Raw genomic sequence first — 23,140 nt, 5'->3', positions numbered from 1 at the left:
ACTGGGAGGCTCTTCAGTTGGCAATTTATTTCCTAGTCATTTCACAACCGGACTACTGTAATGCATACTACATGGAAGTATCTTTGACAATCATCATAAGCTACAGCTGGTCCAAAGTGCAGTGGTGTAGTGTAGAAAGTAATGTGTGCCTCGCATGACATTCATGGACTATCATTGCTCTGCAAGCTGTATACAGTAAATTAACAACTGGTTCTGAGTGCAATTCAACAGCATTCACCACTTTGTCTATGCCATTCCTAAATGAGGAGCCCAAAACTGGATGTAGTATTCCAAATGTGATCTGACCAATGCAGAATAGCGAGGAAAAAGGAACCCTCTTGGTTTTGATACTTTATTTCTGTTGATGCAGCCTAGAACTTTAGTTTTTTTTTAAAATCCGCATTATAAATTAGCCCATCTTCAACTTTTGATCTAACAAGACACTAGAAAGAGTACAGACAAGAGCAACAAAGATGATTAGGGGACTGGAGGCTAAAACATATAAGGAAGAGTTGCTGGAATTGGGTATGTCTAGTTTAATGAAGAGAAGGACTAGGGGTGACATGATAGCAGTGTTCCAATATCTCGGGGGCTGCCACAAAGAAGAGGGAGTCAAGCTATTCTCCAGAGTACCTGAAGGCAGGACAAGAAGCCATGGATGGAAACTAATCAAGGAGAGAAGCAACCTAGAACTAAGGAGAAACTTCCTGACAGTTAGAACAATTAACCAGTGGAACAACCTGCCTCCAGAAGCTGTGAATGTTCCAACACTGGACGTCTTTAAGAAGAGATTGGACAGCTATTTGTCTGAAATGGTATAGGTTTTCCTGCCTGAGCAGAGGGTTGGACTAGATGACCTCCCTTCCAACATCATCATTATCCTTACCTAGTTTCAGATCTTTTTTTATGTACTACCACCTATTATAGCCTCCTGTATCATACACTCATACCTTTGCATTTTCCTTATTAAATGAAGGACTTTAACTTTGTAATGTTCACAAATCTGACCTTCATATTTTCTAACCTCCTCATCCAGTTTGTTCATTTCCTAGTCATTGGAAGGTATCCTGAATATGAGATTACTGCATCAATCTGTTTTAGTACAGAATCACCACCAACCATGGCTTTCCCTTCTTCTGGGAAGAGGTAAGAGTTGTTCTTTCCACAATATGTGAACAGTCTATGAGGCTTGTGGCATCCTTTCTTTGTTTAGGAGTCCAAAAATATTACCTACAGTAAGGTTCTGTATCTGTTTAGGGCTTCAAAAGAAAAGAGATCTTTTGACTTTTGTGACACATTCCTTCATCTATTCATCCAGGAAGATGTCTTGGCATTGTTGTTTTCTTGTAAGCACTTCCTATGTTCAATCCAAAAATTTCTTACCTCCATTGATAAGTTAGAATGTAGATATGTTTACCTCCAGCCCTTTCTTTTTCTTTTCAAGAAGAATCATCTCCCTGCACTTGCACTTGGGTAGTTCTTGCTGTCTTCAAAAGCAAACATTGCACAATCTACAGCCATAATACTACATCTCTACTACTAATTCTCTCCATCTCCTAGGAGGAGGAGGAGGAGGAGGAGGAGGAGGAGGAGGAGGAGGAGGAAGAGGAGGAGGACCACTGACCTCCTCTACTAAACATCCAGTTTACTCTCTGAAAAGTGGCTCCTTTATATTTGACCCTGAAGCTGCCTGAACTAGCTAGACAGGAAGTAATGCTTCATTCACAAACAATGGGCTATCAACAGCCCTCAGGAACAACTAGTCAAAAATAAATCAGCTGCACTAATCAGTCATCTCTTTGTTGATATCTTCAAATCCTTTCAAATTCAACATCTGATTGCTTACCCCATTACTCATTGTAATCAAAAGCTGACAGCATATGATTTAATTAGCTACAACTGTCCATTATATTGATGTGAAGTTAAGTGCACATCAATATACTTTGCATAATAATTAAAAATTAATGCTTCTTCATTTCTTAAAAAAATCCCATTGGGTGGCAATAGGTGAACTGGACAAATGTTAATACAAATTATCTTGTTCAAGTTGTAGAGGCAAATATGATGGAGCTTTGAGGATTGCCGTGGTTTTGACAATTATTATGGAATAGAAACAGTTATGATTAGTAAGGGGAAAAAAACTCCCCTTCCTCTTCCTACAAATTAGACAGTGGATGTTTCTTGAATTTTATACAATGTTCCTTTAAAGTATCTGTCAAATTTCAAATTCTTATTTGTATGTTAAGGACAAATACATTTAAGAACTTTTTTCTGTTTTCTTTGAACTGCAAAGCTTATTTAAGTCCTAGGTTTTAACAAACCATCCAGACTCAACTGATCAAAGAAAGATTCAAGCATACACAGAAAGATGTGTACAGGTTTGACAACTCATGAGGGAATTTCAGATGAAGACATGACAAAGGAAATATCTTGTTGACACAAAGATGCCATGTTGGTATAAGCTTAATACTAGAGATGGTAAGTAGACGCTAAGACAATAGAAATTATAGGAATATTTTCTACTACTTTTTTGAGAGTGCTTCGAGCCTGCCCAGTTTACTTTGGAAGATGATCCACTGGCTGGCTACCAGATTTGACTTTCTGGAGATCTGCCTGCTGGACTGCTAGCACCCTGGGTTTGCCCTACTTTGGAAGTAGGAGATTGAGTAAGTATTGTGGCAGCTGCTAGCCCAAGGGTTGGGGGATTAGTGAGGGAAATGTTGAATTTATTTTTTTAAAAAACATTTATATAGCTGCCCATCTTAAAAGCAAAATCTGGGTGACTTACAACCCACAAATGAAACAATGTATGCAACAATAAAAGCAAAAGAAACAATAAATCCAAGAACAGAAAAATCTGGTGCCACAACCACACTTCTTGATGCAGACCAAAATATTCTCGTTCTGCTCTGACCTCACCCTATCCCAATGCTTCGAAATGGAGCCAGGTCTTAAATGCCAGGTTTAAAAGGTTAAAAGGGTGGGAGCTTGCAATAGAAAAGTTACACTTCCAAAGACCTGCAAAATCAAAATGTTTAAGGAAAGGGACCTGGAGCAGGCCTATCCTACCTGCTCTGGTGGGATGGGCAGGTGCTCTTAGGGAGAGGCTGTCCTGTAGACTGACCTAATTTCATACCATGTAGGGCTTAAAAGGTGGCAAGCAGCACCCTACACCTTGGGAGACAGTGCATCCTGCATAAGACAGGTGTCCCCAACCCCCGGTCCGTGGACCAGTACCGGGCCACGGCATGACAGCAACTGGGCTGCACAAACAAGCAAAGACCCATCCACAAGATGCAGGCAGCACACAAAACCACACACCCTCTGGTCCACAGAAAAACCTCTCTCCACAGAACCAGTCCCTGGTGCCCAAAAGGTTGGGGACCTCTGGCATAAGAGACGTATAATCTGGGTGAACCTAGGATTGCCCAGCACTGCACATGCTGCTGCATTCTGATCTAACTGCAGTTGATCAAGGGATGAGTAACCATTAGACTGAAAGTACTTGTGTATTTGTGTGCTTGTGGGAAATTGTGTTAGGTTGAAAAGCCTACCACTGTTCTGCAGTTGTTGAATGTGATATACAGATGCAGATTGGAGAGTGCTGCTGGCTGATGCATACATGGCTAACAATTTGATGATTAGTTGATTAGACATGCCTTCATTTGGCATCTAGTCAGGAGCAACTAAAGAGTTTCTACTCATACTTCAATCATCTCACCTGTTAATTTGCAGCATGTACAACATGAGACTACCCTTGAAGACCACCCTGGCAGCTGCAGCTGGTCCAGGATGTGGTGGCACTGGCAGTGATTACTTTGTGTAAGTACCCTTGTAACAATACTGTTGTCATATGAGCTGCTCTGGTGAAAATTTATGAGTAAGTTTCTAGGTGAAATTCAAGGTGCCAAATGTTACCTTCCAGCTATCTGAGTGACTTTCTATCCCACTGCTTCTTGTCCATCCTGTATGTTTAATACAGTAACATACTCTGGATCCCATCTTTAAAGCAAAACTGTTCTTTATTTTGATATCTTGCCCTGGAACAGTAGGTTCCCTAGAGCAGGGGTGTCAAATCGCTGGCCCGTGGGCCGGACGCGTCAGCAGGAAACCACACCCACCCCATTGCCGGCAACGGAAAAAAAGCTCCAATATGTCGTGTGATGTCACGTGACGTTGCGAATTTGACATGTCTGCCCTAGAGGTTTGAGTTGCCCCCATTCTGCTGTGCTTCAAGAGAGCCTTGAAGACTTGGCAGAGGCTCTCTAATCCAAAGGCTTTCTAGTTCAGTGGCAAAGGCTCTGGATTACATGGGGTGTATCAGTCCACCTCAACAAGTTTGTTATTGTGTTGGGTATGATGATTTCATGGTTTATAGCCGTTTGTGTTTGTTTTATTGTAGAGTACTGGATTCTGTTGTTAATTTCTATGCCACCCAGAGTAACCATGAGTTGGGTGGCTTTTTAAATAAATAAACAACTTATTTACAAATAAATGACAAATAAATAAACTACTTTGAAAATGCATCTTTACTCAAATGTAAGTCTTCATCTGATCAGTAAGAGCTGCTCCTAACAATCAATGTAAAGCAGCTGTCATGTGAAGAGCAGGTAATGATCTTTTGAAAGAAGTAAATTGCTCTGATAATTGATGGTTTAAATAAGGTGCATTTTTATTTTTGTGAGGGTATTGCCTTTACATTTACAGCTTCACCATATAAACGTAAACAATTCGTCAGAATATTGGAATACTCTAAGACACAAAAGCTGAATTATTTTAAAATAATTAAACCCACATCCTTTGAAGGACCCTGAGCTTATAAAAAGCATAGATAATAAGATGGAACCTCACAAATCTTATCTCTAAAGTCAACAGCCAAAAACCTTTCTCTCCAGAAAAGTGAGCTAATGCAATACAAAATTTGGTCCTGGGATTTAAAGGCTTGTAAATCAAACCATTCTCACTGGACTGTATATATAAAATATTTCACAATTAACTTCTAACCTCTCACATAGTTGAAGTAGTTACACTCACTCCCTTTTTTTCTTTGATGTCTTCTTTTTTATACCTATATTCAACATGATAGGAAAATTGCCAAATTGCTCTTTCCTTTTCTTTCCATCCTCCATTTTCAAATCAGTTATGCATTTATTTAAACTACAACGTTCTGCTAGATAAGAGGCAACCTAGGCATGTTTTCTTTTCTTCCCCAAACAAAGCTCATAAAACAACAACAAACCTTCCTCAATTAGCCTACAAAAGGAACCTAAAATACTTTAAACAACAGCAAAATGCTATTTGCCTAAAGTTAAATCCAGTGAACCTGAATGAAAATGAAAAGAAACTTATTGGGAGTTTCAGATGCTGCAATCTTGAAACTGTAACCAAGTAATAAATTTGATGGACCTCATTTGAATTTACTCCTAAGTAAACCTGCTCAGGATTTCACAATTCATAAATAAGATTTGAATGATTATCTTCTTCAACTTATCTTAGACTCTTCTAACTTCTATCTTTAAAAGGATAATGGAAATGAATGAGTCAATAATCACTTCCTGGAAAATGTGAAAAGCACTGTAACAATACCCAATTTTCTAATTCTTGTTGACAGGCACAGAGGTTCAAAAAATATAGCCTGACTTCATCTGAATTGCTTTTTAACTAAAAGATTAATTTCATAATCAGTGGGATATAGGATGTCAAAAATTATTGATTATGCCTGCCAAATCATAACCAAAACGGCATTCCTCCATAATTCTTATTTTCTTTTAGGCTCCTACATTCTCCAAGGCCCCTATATTTTGGAAAATAATGTAAACACTGCAATTCACAAAGTACAAATAATGCATTTTTGTCAAGTGGAAAGAGAGGAAAGAAACCAACTCCCATGTGTTACACATTCAAAAGTGGATTAATTATTTCCAGGATTTGATTGTGTGTTGTCTACTTCCACACTGAAGAATCTTACAACTCATCACACTTAACGAGATGAGGTCATTCTATATCTTGTACAAACGGCTTTTTGACATATGTTTGAAGCCAGGAACAGAAAATAGTGATATTCATATAATGTAAACATGGCAAGAGAATTTGTGGAAGGTTAACAATGGCTTCTATGTAAATTAAATTCAATGCCTACTCAAAGGACTTATTTACAGTTCGGACAGTTTGGATAAACCTCTGAGTTGTCTAGTTCCCATAGATTTTAAGGTGGCTTACAATCAACATAACAAAACACAAATGAAAACAGTTGAGTAACCTAAATATCATCTCACTGCTGAACAACCAGGTTCCAACCACCTAGCATCTCCCCCTTCATTGAAGCCTCTTTGGTAGAACACTGCCTTAATACTGTGTTGGCATGGCAACTGGGAAGGGACCAAATTGACCATTGGGATGGGAAGGTTATTCCATATCAAAGGCTTTATGCCCAAGAGGACCTGCTTTTGGACCCCCATCCATTTCTCATTTCAAAGTTGGAAACCCATCAAATTCTGTCCCAGCATTCTCTCTACACATTTGTAGAGAGCCACAGAGATGACTTCATGAATGGCAGAAGCATTCCTTAAACCATGGGAAAGGACATGCCAGGAAAAGATTCAGGCTGGTTCCTCCCTGACTGAATGGACAAAAAAGGGAAACTAAAACACAAGAGTAAAGGTAAAAATTTCCGTATCCAGTAGTGTCTGATGCTAGGGTGCAGTGTTCATCTCCATTTTTTGGCTGAGGGTGCCAGTGTTGTCTGAAGACATTTTTTGTGATCATGTGGACAGCACCGAAGACACATTGAACAGTTCCCTCCCCACAAAATGATGCCTACTTGCTTTTGCATGCTTCCAAACTGCTAGGTGGGCAGGCGCTGGGGCAGGAATGGGAGCTCACCCCATTGCATAATGCTTGGGTTGAACCCAGGCTCTCAGCTTTCCAGCTGACAAGCTCAGTGTCTTTAACTGCAGAAGAAGACTTGTGAAATTCTGCTACCACGGACTGTCTCACAAAAGCCTAGCCTTCTTGTGGAGTCAGTTTCATGACCTGATCTACATTATGGAACTGACAATATTAGTTAAAGCTATCTGGAGCGGACAGCTGTTATAAAGTAATAAAAGTGCAAACTTTAAAAAGCTTCATAACTAGCACTCCTAGCAGTAGCCATAAACTTTCCAGTAGCCAATACAGCTCTTCCCAAATTGGTAGCTTGTTTTTTCCTGGTAAGCATGACATTTCTGCCAGCTTCAGCTTCTTGTATCACTTTTGAAGATAGCTCTGCATGCAGTGACTTACAGCAATTCAAGTTTCTATCACACCCAATCTGGGCAACCACGAGCAAGGGACTCTGGGTGTTCCATTTTCTGGGCTATTTTCAAACTATAAGAATAGGTGATCAGTGGTGGGATTCAAATATGTGAACAACTGTTTCTCTGTGTGGATGCCGCTTTCAGAACTCCATTCTGGGTCTGGGCAACAAAAAATTAGCTACCGGTTCTGCCGAAGTGGTGGGAACTGGCTGAATCCCACCAACTATGATCATGGCAAAAAGGGAACACCACACTTACATAGATTTAATAGGTCCCTACAGGAAATTGGGTAGGGGCTTGCTATTGCACACCCCTCCTTTATCCACCCCATTTATATTATTTAAATTAGTTTTCAGGCTGGAACAGGCAGAAAGAAATCTGCAAAGGCTTTCAGATTATATTATTAAAACATTGTGTGAGACACACTTAGAAAAAAGTGACATCTGAATCATGGAGCCAATTTAAACATGTTCTCTCTGATGTGGTATAGCCCCAAACAGTAACTGTACCTCCTCAGGATCCATTTATGGAATCTCTTTTATGAATAAACTCCTCCATCAACACTATTTCCCACATTTTATATTTATAGAGAAGTCTAACTGTTGGATACAGTACTTTGATTTCTTTCTTTCTTTCTTTCTTTCTTTCTTTCTTTCTTTCTTTCTTTCTTCCTTCCTTCCTTTCTACCCCCACAAAGAGGCAGAAAAATTGTGCAAAAAACACTGTAATGTCAGAAGCAGAATCTGCCCTGTGTCACCATTTGCTGATTGCAAATGACAGTAATTGAATAAATTACACCATGAAAAATGTTCCCATGAGTCTCTAGCACTTATTTCTTTGGTTTACTATTCCTTGCTGTGAAAAATCATGGGTGCCTTGAGATCAACATATTATTAGCATAGAGGATTTATTTCTGCCATGGAATATAGAATGATTTCTGAGAAAATTTATCACAATTTATTATTCTTAAACTACATAATTTTCAGTAAAGTCATTTTTCCTACTGATTCAATCCAAGTATACTTCCTGACCTGAAAATACATTTGAAAATATCAATGATATATTTTTATTTCACATAGGGAAAATCTGGCAATGTTGAATTACAATTCCTCTTTATATAATCATACACGAAGCATTAAATGATGAGGATATCACATTTGAAATGTTTTCCTTGTTCTTAACTTTGCAAAAGAAAAAAGGAAAAGAAATGCCTAATTTGGCATCAGATCCTAGCATGTTAATTATTACTACTACCAAGTTTCTGAGTCAGTCGAATTAACCTATTCTTATTTTCAAGCATTATAACATTACTGAACTTAACAGGTACAAAAATGTAACACCAGTGTGGAAGATAGAAACCAGTAAAAGAGGAAATACTGAGATGTACAAAACATCGTCTAGTGAGGAGATTCTCTATGTGTAAAGTTTCACAAAGACTCATGTATTCACTGTGCAGCTCTGAAATAACAAAGGAACAAAAATCTGGTAACTACAGTACATCAGCAGCTAATTTATCTACCAAGGGACTGGAAAATTGACTGCTGGATAAACTAGCTAATAAATGTCATCTGCTTCTGGCTAAAGTAGGAGGAGTTTCTACAGGGTGTTCAGATGACCAGCCTCTTCCTACTCCATTTAAAATGCCTTTGAGATTGATCTGCCATCTATTTAAGTATCAAGACACTATAAACATGGTTATGTTCATAGTGTTGAGAGTTTAGAGCTTACAGACACATCATCACCTTGCTCTTTTTGGCTAATATCTAAATGCAGAGAATTAGCAACCAATTAAATCTAGTTTACTAATTTGACCTGACTCCCGGCTCAGTTTTCACTGTGTCCATACCTAAAATATTGCAGGAAAGGAAATAAATAGCTGGTATTTTTCTTCTTCTAAGCTCCATGTGGTCCTATGCATAGATTTGTGAATATATGTCTCTTGCTGCATTTTTGAGAGGAAACTGTGCAAAGGGAGGCCGATTGCATCAAACACCATTGTAAGCCTTCCGACTTACAGTGGTGTCAAATATCTGTTGCCTTGATTCCTAATGTGATATATCAACATTTCTGCAGTTCAGTTCCTTTTTCTAATCATGACACATGTGCCTATGCTGGAGGGAGGGGTAAGCCAAGTTTCCAGGAAATTCCAATATGCAGTAGCAAAATGTTGCCATTTTGGAATTAGTTTTAGTGCCTCGAAATGACATTTCCTTGACCACGGACACTAAAATTCTACCGTATCAGGAAATAGGAATGCATCAAATTGATTTGGATGGTATGCCCCCTATACAGTGTGATTAATGGGGATCTCATAAACTCTCCCCCCTTACTAGAACTGTGTCTTCCCTTAGAAAACTTGTGTCTAAATTTGTACTTGTACAGCTTGAATAAAAGATCATCTAATGAACAATCCTCTTTATCTTGCCATTGTTTACTCTTTGGATTATGGAACTGCAGCACATAGGATCACAAGGAAGGGCTACCATGAAGCATTAAGGTCACACTGCTTTACTTATTACATTTATGAGTATCACAGTCTAAATATTATCCATTCCGTGATGGGATTAGAGTAATACTAAGAGCCAGTTTACCATGAGATGAGCATGAAGTTTAGAATTTCTCAACCAACTCCATGGAAAAAGAATTAAGTACTTACTTGAAGCAGTTATCGCAATAAATATTTCCTGTAGTCTCCTTGATTGTGCGTTCAGACACAAAAGCTGGATATTCAGTGTCACAAGGCTCTAGGGTTTGCTTCAATCGCTGAGCTAAAGAAAATAAGAGAGACTGAAGGGGTTTTGATAATAACTTATTTTAGAGTTCTTCAGGGTGAGATGCTGTATCCGTGTTTTCTACCTTGTGAAATCATTACAGTGCTTCTGCCACCCTGTGATTAATGCTGGTAATGCATAAGACTTATTTTATAATTAAAGAAGACACTTATAAGAAGACACAAAATACTAAAAGATATTCTTACAATACATGACTCTAATTATAGTTTGGCCATAAGAAAGAGATAGAATACTGATTCAGTGGTAACAGCATACATGTGTAAATTTAATAGTTGTGAACGTATCAGCAACAATATAGATGTACTTAGTAGAACTGAAGGGTATTTCATAGTTATTCCCACCCTTACTTCTTAAAGAAACAAAACAAAAAACTAGTTAGCCATGGGAAATTATGGCGGTACTGTTCTCAGTTTGCAGCTGACAAGAGTGGTATTAATACTGTACTTCGTATTTGCAATAAAACTGTATAATTTACTCAATGCTGTGTTGAAAAATCAAATTTATTTAATTGCTTAACCTCACCCCTCCCAATCTTAAACCTGTTTGGATAAGTTTTAAATCTATTATTATTATTATTATTATTATTATTATTATTATTATTATTATTATTATTATTATTATTATTATTATTATTATTATATATGGAACGCTTCACAAATTTGCGTGTCATCCTTGCGCAGGGGCCATGCTAATCTTCTCTGTATCATTCCAATTTTAGTATATGTACTGCCAAAGCGAGCACATTAAATCTATTATTTTTAATATTCTCCTTCTTGCTGTTCTTTGCGTTACTCCCATCATATCACGAGGCCCACAGTTTTGCATTTTGCCTGCCACTTCATCCAGTTATTATTTTTAACATTATTAGTTTAAAATTTGTGTCGTTTTGATATCCAGTTACTTATATTGTTACTATTATTATTTTAAGTAACTTCTTCCCTGGTGTGCATTACAAGGCTATAGAGTATAGACTATGCAAAAAATACATACCATCTGCTGCCATGTCCCTACCCTGTTAGCTATTATGACAGTTCTGTTACAGGAGACACATGAAAATCAATGCTACAGGTTGGTGCCAACTAGCTTAACATTCACTGACTGCTGTGGGTCTATGTTAAATATGACTTAAGTTTGGATGCAGTCCAAATTTCTTTCACTTGAAGTCAAGGTGAAAAATTAAAAGAAAATTCCACATTTTTTTATTTTAGTTTTTCTTTAAAACCAATATATACCCATGCCTGCTAATTGTGTCTATTTGTATAGTGATAAGGAGTACCTGATGCCACAGAATTATTGAACTTAATGTCTGAGATTCCTATGATCAGTGTGGTTAACCATATATGCCATATATTCTTTACTGAATTTTTCACAGTAAAAAATAGGATGCAAATAACTGTGAATATTTTCTTTCCGTTTTCCAAGCTATATTCAAGAATCACCATCCTCCTCCAACCCAGCCAAAAAAGAGAAAAGGAAAGGAAAGATTCAAGGTGTATTAACTGCTGATTTCATAAATCTCATTAGGATGGGATAAAACATCTTGCTCTCTGATTTTTTGGCTCTATGCTGTTAACCATCTCTCCTATGACTGCCAGCTCATTCAATTGACTATAAACATCAACTGCATTAAAATGATGCCTTTCCTGCAATCAGGATGAGGGGGTACTTTGCAGCCTCCTAGTAATTAACAAAAGGGAGCAGATGACGTATGTAATTATATGCTCAGTTTCCAGTGTAAAAAGTAAATTCTAAAAGGGCAGTATCGTTATCCACTGAGGTAATGGCAAACCTGTGTCCTTAGGGAAAGAAGACTGCAAGTTAATAATATAGCTACAAAACGTATTTATTTCTAATTCTTCTAAAACAGAGAGTTGTGGTTAGCAAACCATTTCAATGGACAGTGTGAGAGAGTGTAAAATACGTCATTTGCAAAAGTCATTATAAAGGTGCAGGGGTGCCTTTGAGACAGTGTTGATTCCTGGTGACTACTCTGAAGTTTTCCTGGCAAGATCTCAGAAGTGGTTAGCCATTGCCGGCTTCCTAGGGTTGAAAGAGAGAAAGACTGGTGCAAGGTCACCCATGTTGTGTCTAGGATGGAACTAGAACTCACAGTTCCCAATTTTTCGCCTGGTGCCTTAACCACAACCAACCAAATTGGCTCCGCATACATGTTTATACTGCAATTGATTCAAATCCAGGCACTAGGGGAGCAAAATTTCAGCTGGTTCTGAGGAATGCTTCCTTTCCTTCTCCTTAAGACTGGTAAATCATGCAAGAATATTACAGTGGTTACATAAGATTTTTTTTAAAAAAATATTTATTTCCTATAATTGCCCATCACAACCAAGTGGCTCTGGGCAATGAGCAGGATGATGCAGTGTGCCTTGCATTGCCTTGGGTAGCTCTTTGAAAAGCCATCAAGATGATTTCCTTTTCAGTAGAGTGTGCCATAAAAAACTGCTCTACCCAAAAGCCATATTAGCCATTTACTTATGAATGTCATCAATTGCATACATTAAATTCCACCAGAAATCTAAACCACAAAAACCAATGGATGTACTTAATTTGCTGCTTGTTTTGGGCTGCTTGTTTTGGGCTGCTGCTTGTTCCTAAGTAGTAGGAATTCATTTTTCTCTTTCACTTCTGCCTAGATTATTTCTTTATGGGGTGAATAGGACTTACACAGGAGCTGCAGAACTCTGGGTGGAAATAAAGACTTTCGCACTGGGACTGATTCTTGCAAGACTACTGTAGTGACTGTCTCTCCCATGCTTTTCCAGCAATGTCAGAAGCTTCATATCATCTCCAGGAAACTTTAATTGGTTTACTGCCATCCCAGTGTTTGAAAAAAGTAAACACAATGCAGTAATGTTCACTTCACTGAGATAGTGTTAGAAAAACTTTCTAGGATCAAAAACTGTTGTTACACTGTTCTATTCCAAACTCAAAAGAAAATAATTTTCTCTTTTGTGCGTACCTTTAGGAAAACTGGGGATTCCTATGTACATCAAGTTTTGTGGAATATTGACTTCTTATAAAAGCAAATAACCCAGATGTTAATATATCTGTTAATATAAATTATTCTTACCCTTTGCCATAAGATCCGAATGCCACCAATTGCATAGATTAAATTCCACCAGAAACCTAAGCCACAAAAATATATCATTTGATTATATGTGGCATGTTCATACCATTAACTGTCAGTAATAATTTTTTTCCAGCATGTTCAAAAACAGACATCAAGCTAAGCTCATGATGAGATATATTCTGCTATAGTTGTACATTTTCTCCCAGCTGAATTCATTTTACAATTTCAAATTCTGTTGAAATTGGTATCTCTGCTGGACTGTTCTGTAGCCAAGAATTTTATTTAAAAAATACCTTATTGCCCTTTCTAGTGCATGACAAGTTGCAGTAGCTATTTCTCTAGTATAGAGAACACATTGATTGTGGGATTAAAATTTATCCATGATGCATACATTCAACAGGTTCATAAACTGTGAAATATTATTCCTCATTTTGTCAGCAAATGACAAAACTTTCTCATACAAAAATACAATATTCCCATGAAAATTTGTCAGCTTTAAGTCATGCTTATGTGAAGTCTAAAGTCAATGGCAATAGCTTTTAAATGTTCACATTGAAAGGAAAAACAGTTATCATAAACAAGCAACCTAGAAGCAATACATTTTCTGAACTTTACCTTCTAATACCCATATTGTTTTGTACAGTCATCATCAAGGTTTAATTTTATTTTAAATTTTGTAGATTTAGTTTGCAATAAATCATACACATACACATTCTTTTCCATCCACTATGAGAAATCTCATTTAAAACTACATTGTGAATATTTGTAAAGTAATAAACCTGATCAATTACAGATTGTTCAATGTCTGCTGCCATTCCTACTTGCCACTAAATAGATCTTAACAAAAATGTTAAAGCTCCTTTATGCTTTACTGGTGGGGTTCAGTTATGCAAAAGAAATTACCACTCAAGTGTATAATCCATTTTTACTTTAAAACTATTATGAATTGACAGGAGTTCTATATCATGTGGAAAACAACCACTAGATCTTGCGTGAACTTCAAATATGCCAATCATGGGGCTGCAATCACTTAAGAAATTAGAGAACAACAGAAGATCCTCTGAGAAAATACACACATTAGTAGCCCACCCAAGCAGAACTGGAATCAGCCAAATATTTATATTACATCTAAGTGCAAGCACAGTAATAAATTTAGGCTGCAATCCTATATTTGAATTACCCAGGAGTTAGCTCCACTGAAAATAATAGGATTCTACATTTGAGTAGGCATGCATTGAATTGCATTATTAGTTTATATTTTGGAAATGATTACTGTGAAATCCATAAGGCTTTAAGTACTTTTTAAATCGCTAAAATTATACACTAAGGATTTGAAAGTGTACATAAATTACTCAACTGGTACAACAAGAAGAATGAAAGATGGAAAAGTACGATCTTCAAATCAGAACAAGTTTTACTTACAAGACAAGTTCAGTCACAATCCATTTTACTGCAGCAAAGAAAGCTTTGTAAGGCTGAAGACAAACAAATTACTTAATCAAAAAGCCAGAATGTATAATATTTATATATTAAGTGACAGATGTATATCATGGTTTTAAATACATTAAAATTTCTACAAATGAATAAAATGCTATGATTTTAGCACAAATATTATGTTTATGTGATATAATTATTGGCCAAAAGAGAATTGAAAATAACATGTTGCTTGACGTTCTATGACTTGTATCATTTCCCAAACTCATTTATTCTATAACTATTGCCCCATCATTGACTTACAGCATCTTAATGTCACCCAAAAATCATAATGTCCAAAATAACAATAAATGAAGACATATATGACAATCACCTAAAGAATGGTTGGAAAGTTTCAAAAAAATCTATACATGAGATATAAACCATATTGTTTTATATGAGATATAACATATATTGTAAATTTACTTGTCTGCTAGAAAATTTAAGAAGCGTTTAATGAATGCTTGAACAAAGTTGCTGAATTGGACCAACAGCATATATAACAGTAGCCAATCAAATGTTTCTCAGAAAATTGCAAGAATGACATCGGGCTAAAATTACATAAATACAGCCTTCCTTCCTTCCTTCCTTCCTTCCTTCCTTCCTTCCTTCCTTCCTTCCTTCCTTCCTTCCTTCCCTCCTTCCTTCCTTCCTTCCTTCCTCCCTCCCTCCCTCCCTCCCTCCATGAATTTATCTTTGTGCATCTTACTATTCATAGTAGTGACTTTTCATTTTATATCAATCATGTTTCTTATCACAAAGTATGTTTGAAAGTTAAAGCAACTGTTTTATTTAATTCATAAACTTAAAAACTGTAGATCAAAATAGTGTAGTGATTAAAATGTGGATTATAGAGGGGAGACACTGGTTCAAGCTCATGAAAGCTTTTGTCATTATTTCTCAAATCAATAGTTTAAACCAAGGGTATTCAAACTCGGCCCTTTTATGACTCATGGACTTCAACTCCCAGAATTGCTCAGCCAGGCACTCTGGCTCAGGAATTCTGGGAGTTGAAGTCCATGAGTCATAAAAGTGCCAAGTTTGAAGACCCCTGGTTTAAACAATTACCATAATGTTTTGTTAAACACCATAAACACTGATCTAGGAATAAAGGTCATTGATACTTTGATAAGTATATATAAGATTAGAAATAAATGACAATGTAATAATAAGCAGTAGAAGAATACTTACATCCAATAAGGTATGGGCGCTATCACTACTCTCTTTGGTTGTTCTACACATGGCTTGGTAGTCATACAGAGTAATTCTATAGAGAAGAATAGAAAACTGCTTGACTAGAAGGAAAAAATAAATTGAAAAATAATGTGAAATACAACAAGATTTGCTCACAAGGCAAAAATAGCAATAGCATTTTTAAAGGGAGTGGTTGGATTATAGAAGTATAGATTAAAAAATAAAATGTAAAGAAAAAATGTGTAAGTTTAAGGACTGAATAAAACTGTCAGGAAAATGTGAACATTAAACTGATTCACAAAACAGAAATATGCATTTAAAAATGAAAATATTGGTTTCTGCTCCTTTAGCAACTCTAAAAACAGTAACACTGAAGTACTAAAATAGGATTGCACTTATAATTTAAATAATACATGTTAGAATGTCTAATGGTGTTATTTGACTATTTCTAGAATTAAAAAAAATATATTTTGTGCTATCTGATGCTTCAAAATAGTCTGTCACACTCCACATGCATTCTCTCTATATATATATATTTGTGTAAAAGTGAAGAAACAAATGAGATGCATAGTTGTAAAAGAAAATAATGTAATTTTCAGTGAATTGAATGATTATATTTAGCAAGTTCCCCTTCATGGATTACTGCCTTGTCGTGGCGAAGGGGCTTGCGTAATTCAATGAAGCTATGAGCTATGCTGTGCAGGGCCACCCAAGATAGAAAGGTCATAGCAGAGAGTTCTCACAAAACGTGATCCACTGGAGAAGGAAAAGGAAACCCACTCCAGTATCTTTGCCATGAAAACCCTATGGACAGTACCAAAAGGCAAAACGATATGACGCTGGAAGATGAGCCCCTCAGGTCAGAAGGCGTCCAATATGCTACTGGGGAAGAGCAGAGGGCTAGTACTAGTAGCGCCAGAAAGAATGAAGCGACTGGGCCAAAGCCGAAAGGACGCTCAGCTGTGGATGTGTCTGGTGGTGAAAGGAAAGTCCGATACTGTAAAGATTTTTTCTCCATAGGAACCTGGAATGTAAGATCCATGAATCAAGGAAAGCTGGACGTGGTCAAACAAGAGATGACAAGAGTGAACATCGACATCTTAGGTATCAGCGAACTAAAATGGACAGGAATGGGTGAATTTAATTCAGATGACCATCAGGTATACTACTACGGGCAAGAATCCCTCAGAAGAAATGGAGTAGCCTTCATAGTCAATAAAAGAGTAGGAAAAGAAATACTGGGATACAATCCTCAAAATGACAGAATGATCTCAGTTCGAATCCAAGGCAAACCATTCAATATCACAGTAGTTCAACTCTATGCCCCAACCACCAGTGCTGAAGAGGATGAAATTGACCAGTTCTATGAAGCCCTACAAAAGGGACGCGGTGGCTCAGTGGGTTAGGACGCTGAGCCTGTTGATCAGAAGGTCGGCAGTTTGGCGGGTCGAATCCCGAGTGCCGTGTAACAGAGTGAGCGCCTGTTACTCGTCCCAGCTTCTGCCAACCTAGCAGTTCGAAAGCACGTAAAAATGCAAGTAGAAAAATAGGGACCACACCGGTGGGAAGGTAACAGCGTTCCGTGCGCCTTTGGCGTCTAGTCATGCCGGCCACATGACCACGGAGAAGTCCTCGGACAAGCGCTGGCTCTTCGGCTTTGAAACGGAGATGAGCACCGGCCCCTAGAGTCGGAAACGACTAGCACGCATGTGCGGGGGAACCTTTACCTTTTTTATGAAGCCCTACAGCACCTTATAGAACTAACACCAAAAAATGATGTTCTTATCATCATGGGGGATTGGAATGCTAAAGTAGGAAGCCAAAAGATAACTGGAATAACAGGCAAGTTTGGCCTTGGAGTACAAAATGAAGCAGGGCACAGGCTGAGCCTCTTGTTGCAGGTGAAGAAGGAGAGTGCAAAAGTTGGGTTGAAAATTAACATTAAGAAAACCAAGATCATGGCATCCGGCCCTCTCAATTCCTGGCAAATAGATCAGGAAGAAATGGAGGTAGTGACAGATTTTATTTTCCTGGGCTCCAAGATCACCGCAGATGGGGACTGTAGCCAAGAAATTAAAAGACGCTTGCTCCTGGGGAGGAAAGCCATGGCAAATCTAGACAGCACACTAAAAAGCAGTGACATCACCCTGTCAACAAAAGTGCACATAGTCATGGCCATGGTCTTCCCAGTTGCAATGTATGGCAGTGAAAGCTGGACCATAAAAAAGGCTGAGCGCCAAAGAATTGAGGCCTTTGAACTGTGGTGCTGGAGAAGACTCCTGCGCGTCCCAAGGTGATCAAACCGGTCAGTCCTTCAACCCTGAGTGCTCTTTAGAAGGCCAGATCCTGAAGCTAAAACTCAAATACTTTGGCCACCTAATGAGAAGGAAGGACTCACTGGAGAAGAGCCTAATGCTGGGAAAGATTGAGGGCAATAGAAGAAGGGGATGACAGAGAATGAGGTGGCTGGATGGAGTCACTGAAGCAGTAGGTGTGAGCTTAAATGGACTCCAGAAGATGGTAGAGGACAGGAAGGCCTGGAGGAACATTGTCCATAGGGTCGCAATGGGTCGGACATGACTTCGCAGCTAACAACAACGACAATTTAGCAAGTTGCTTGTTGTCAACTATATATATTTATTAAGGTATTTCTAGAATCAAAGGCCTATTTGATGTCCAAAATCTGACAAAACTGGTGAAAAGATTACTTAGATCAGTGGCCCCCAACCTTTTGGATGCCAGTTCCATGGAAGGCATTTTTTCCACAGACTGGGCAGGCATGGCTCCATGTGCTACCTGGATCTTGTGTGTCTCTCTCTCTCTCTCTCTCTCTCTCTCTCTCTCTCTCTCTCTCTCTCTCTCTCTCTCTGTGTGTGTGTGTGTAGGGACCCTTGACTTAGGATACACCTTCCCCAATTTTGACAAGCCCTCTTCCACTGTGATATGATGATTTTAAACTATTCTCAGATATTTGAAGAAAGAATGGGAAAAAAAGAATTGAATGATGAAGACTTCTTTCTTTCTCCCTCTTTTCTTTCCCCTTTCTCCAGAGCCATGTGGTTGTGCATGTGAAACACTGCTCACTTGTCTCTTTGATGCTCTCTGATAGCTGATTCCATATTAAAACTGAGTCAGAAAGCACATTTCATGTTTTGTATTATTATAGATTGTAGCCATTTGATTTTTATGGGGTTTTATTGCGGATAGTGGTTTTAATTTGGTTTAATTGGGTTATTTTTGCTTTTACTGTTATCAGTATTTTGTTTATAGTTGTTTGTTTGTTTTAATTACATGAGCTGCCCAAAATCACAAATTTGAGATGTGTGGTAACACAAATTGAATGAATGAATGAATAAGCAAGCAAGCAAGAATGGCTAACCAAAATATGTTTCCAGAAAAGGCATAATATGAAAACAACAACAACCTTGCCTGTGGTTTATTCTTAATTTTATGCTGCTAAATGTTAAGGCACTCTGTCATCTCAAACAATTTTCTCTTCTTTGAATTGGTCGGTCATATTGATTGTCTAAAAATTTCTGGGTAATCTATAATGATTTCAATGAACATACTCTACCTGTATCCTGAGGACTGTAATGAGATCTTAAAATACTATGGAGTGAAGAATAATTAAGCAAATAGGACTTTTTCATCCATCAATATATCATACCCTAGAAGGCTGCAATTCTAATTTCTTAGGAAAAAGTCAGTGCTGGTGAATGCTCTTGTAACCCTTTCCCCCCTTGTTAAACCATATCTGTTTCTCCAAGACTGTCTGGACAAGCCTCTGCAGTTTTTTGGCAAGGTTTTTCAGAAGTGGTTTGCTATTGCTTTCTTCCTAGGGCTGAGCGAAAGTGACTACTTTCAGGTCGTCCAGTTGACCTTGTGTCTAAGGTGGGACTACAACTCATAGTCTGATGTGTAACTGACTATACCAAACCAGCTCTCCTTAAACCATTAGTAATTTCTGTTAGGCTTCTCCCAAGCTGTGCATCAATGATGTTATGGTTGCAGGGTGAGAAAAATGTTGCAATGCCTGTTTCAATCTCAATATTGAATGTGTGTCTATATGTGTGTGTGTATTTGTGTGTGTGTGTATGTGTGTGTGTGTATGTATGTATATGTATATATATGCACGTGTGTGTATATATATATATGGATCTTTGGTCATTCGGGTTCTTTCCCGCGTAGAATTGAAGGTGTAGGAGCAACATTTCGACGGAATCCCATCCGTCATCCTCAGGCTGGTGGCTTCACACACACACATACGTATGTATGTATGTATGTATGTATGTATGTATATATGTATGTATGTATGTATGTATGTATGTATGTATATGTATAATCTTTATATCTTTATCCATAAAGAAAACCCAACTGCTGTCAAACTTCTTTCAGCAATTTATGAATTTAGTCCCAAAGCATTTAGCACAGAGAAATGCTGCTTCTCTATGGGTTGCTTCTTTTTAATTTCTTATTCAAGAATCTTTTTGCCACAGTGATTGAAGAAACATCTCCACATAAATGAAGAGTTTCTCCACCTTACTAACATTTTCTCGGCAAGATGGTGTTGTATCAATCAAAGTGGGTACATCACAGACAAATGTACCCCGGCACAATGAAAAACGTTCAGTAGATTTAGGCTTAGAAATTCAAACTAGCTAATGCATAGCACAACTGAGTTAGGCTGCCTTTTGGTACCATCTTTTCCTAGCTATTTTATGTAACTGAAGCTAGGTAGAATCCAGCATCATCTGATCATCCCCATCCCCAACATTTTGTTGATCATGCCTGTTTTGTGTCTTTGCCATCCATGAAAAAGATCTGGCTTTCAAAATCTCATAGTTGCTCTTTGCCAAAAACAGTTCAGTCAGGACATTATATTTATTCTATGCAAATTAGCTATAATGTTTAAGCCAAAAAATCTGAACATTAACAAGCTGAATGTGTAATTTAAATGCATTGAGTTGCATTGGGTTTTGCTTGCCTACATCAGATGAAGTGAACTTAATGCAGAAATAAATTGGCTTGATAGAATCGTGTTGCTGTAAACCATAATCTTTTAAATAGAACTACATATTTAGTTCAATTGCCTTGAATAAGCCAAATTGTTCACATTATTTTCTACAACAGCTTACTATTTCATTGGCTCACATGCTTTTATGAGAATTATACTACAGAAGGATTAAATTTGATGCATCTCATGTACAGGTATGCATTATTCAGGTTTGATTTTACCCACCTTGAGATTGTCCTTCAACAGGGTTGACATAAGGAGCAAGATTCTGTTTTAACATTACAAGACCTAAGAATTGTCTCATACATGGGAGAAGATGAAGGCAATATCATAGAATTATGGTAGAAAAAAAGATGTTGCCATTCATCTTTGTGTCATGATTAGGTACCCAACCTTTAAAGCTATAACATACAAACTGAACAGCTTAGATACAGTAGTTTATAAAATGCACTTTTTATATTTTAGTTTCCTGGATAATTGAAAAATTAGTTAAAATGAGAAACATTTTTTATTTTATTTTATTTACAAGACCTATATGGCCACATCTCAGATAATGACTCCAGGCAGCTCACAACAATCAATAGAAAGAGAAATAAGCCAGCTTGGTGACTTTGGGCCAATAACTCTCTCTCAGCCCATCCCACCTCACAAGGTGATGGTGCAGAAAATAGGAGGAGGAAGAAGAATTATGTACAGCAGTCATGTCAAACTCGTAACGTCACGTGACGTCGCGCGACGTATCGCAACTTTTCTTTATTGCCAGCAAAGGGGTGGGTGCGGTTTTGGCATAACACGTCCAGCCCGTGGGGTAGCCTGATGTTCAGTATGTTCATTATTTTGAATTACTGATACCCAAAACTTCTGGGTGCAAGTTGTTCCACTGATTAATTGTTCTTACTGTCAGGAAATTTTTCCTTAGTTCTAGATTGCTTTTCTCCTTGGGTAATTTCCAAACATTGTCTTGCTTCTGGTGCTTTAGAAAATAGTGACTCCCCTTCTTTGGGGCAACCATTCAAATATAGGAACACTGCTATAATATCCACCCCCCAGGTCCCTCTTTTCACTAGAATAGACATATCCAATTCCTGCAACTGTTCTTCACATATTTTAGCCTCCAGTGCCCTAATCATCTTTGCTGCTTTTCTCTGCACTTCTAGAGTCTCAACATCTTTTTTATGTTGTGGGGACCAAAACTGGATGCAGTATTCAAAGTGTGGTCTTACTAAGGCTTCATAAAATGGTACTAATACTTCACGTGATCTTGATTCTATCCCTCTGTTAATGCAGCCTAGCATTATGTTAGATGTTTTGGCAGCTGCAATAGTAATAGCACTTAGACTTATATACCTGCCTTCGGAGGCTGTGAATGCTCCAACACTGGAAGTTTTTAAGAAGAGACTGGACAGCCATTTGTCTGAAATGGTATAGGGTTACCTGCCTGAGCAGGGGGTTGGACTAGATGACCTCCAAGGTCCCTCCCAACTGCATCATCATCATCATCATCATCATCATCATCATCATCATCATCATCATTATTATTATTATTATTATTATTATTATTATTATTATTATTATTATTATTATTATTATTATTATTATTATTATTATTATTATTATTATTATTATTACTTCACGGTGCTTTACAGCACTTTAAGTGGTTTACAGAGCCAGCATATTGCCCCCAACAATCTGGGTTCTCATTTTACTGACCTCAGAAGGATGGAAAGCTGAGTTAACCTTGAGCCGGTGAGAATGGAACTGCCGAACTGCTGGCAGCTGGCAGTCAGCAGAAGTAGCCTGCAGTACTGCATTCTAACCCTACACCACTACAGCACACTACTGGCTATTTAAGTGACTGTCCACTAGGACTCCAAGATCCTTCTCACAGTCACTATTTTTGAACCAGGTACCACCTATTGTGTAGTGGGTCCGACGCAAGGAAGAGACGCCAGCCGGAGTACGTGTTCAGCTCTTTATTGGAATGAGGGTTACCTGGCCTCCTTAAATACCTAGCCAGGTAAGCGGACAGCCAATGGGGTTGGCCCTAGGTTTCCCGCCGAAACTAGGTTTCCCGCCAAAACCGTTCAGGCCAACGCCCCATGGTGGCTGTTGCTATGCAGGTGCCTGCATACATAACACTCCTCCCCCCTTAGAGAAGAACCACATAACAACGATAAACAATTTGCAACTAGCTACATAACTATATACACTGTGTGTCAGATGCAAGTCAACTGTGTGGTGGTCACTTGCACACATAGTCTGCCAGGTAGGCAGGTGTCCTGTG

The 23,140-nt window shown here is 38.0% G+C and overlaps 1 protein-coding gene across 1 annotated transcript in view; it reads right to left on the bottom strand.

Moving 5' to 3' along the window:
* Positions 1-23,140, bottom strand: part of CACNA2D3 (calcium voltage-gated channel auxiliary subunit alpha2delta 3) — a gene marked incomplete at its 5' end in the record, with an annotated part of 625,719 nt that overhangs the window by 16,195 nt on the left and 586,384 nt on the right. Inside the window, 4 exons of the mRNA XM_081319069.1 lie at positions 9,952-10,063; positions 13,176-13,231; positions 14,598-14,650; positions 15,840-15,915. Of these exons, the coding sequence (XP_081175195.1) occupies positions 9,952-10,063; positions 13,176-13,231; positions 14,598-14,650; positions 15,840-15,915 (297 nt within the window). The remainder of the gene's footprint in view (positions 1-9,951; positions 10,064-13,175; positions 13,232-14,597; positions 14,651-15,839; positions 15,916-23,140) is intronic.

The sequence above is a fragment of the Vipera berus genome, assembly GCF_964194415.1.
Source record: "Vipera berus genome assembly, chromosome: 2".
Taxonomy (NCBI): Eukaryota; Metazoa; Chordata; class Lepidosauria; order Squamata; family Viperidae; genus Vipera; species Vipera berus.
This window is presented reverse-complemented; position numbering and strand designations above follow the sequence as displayed.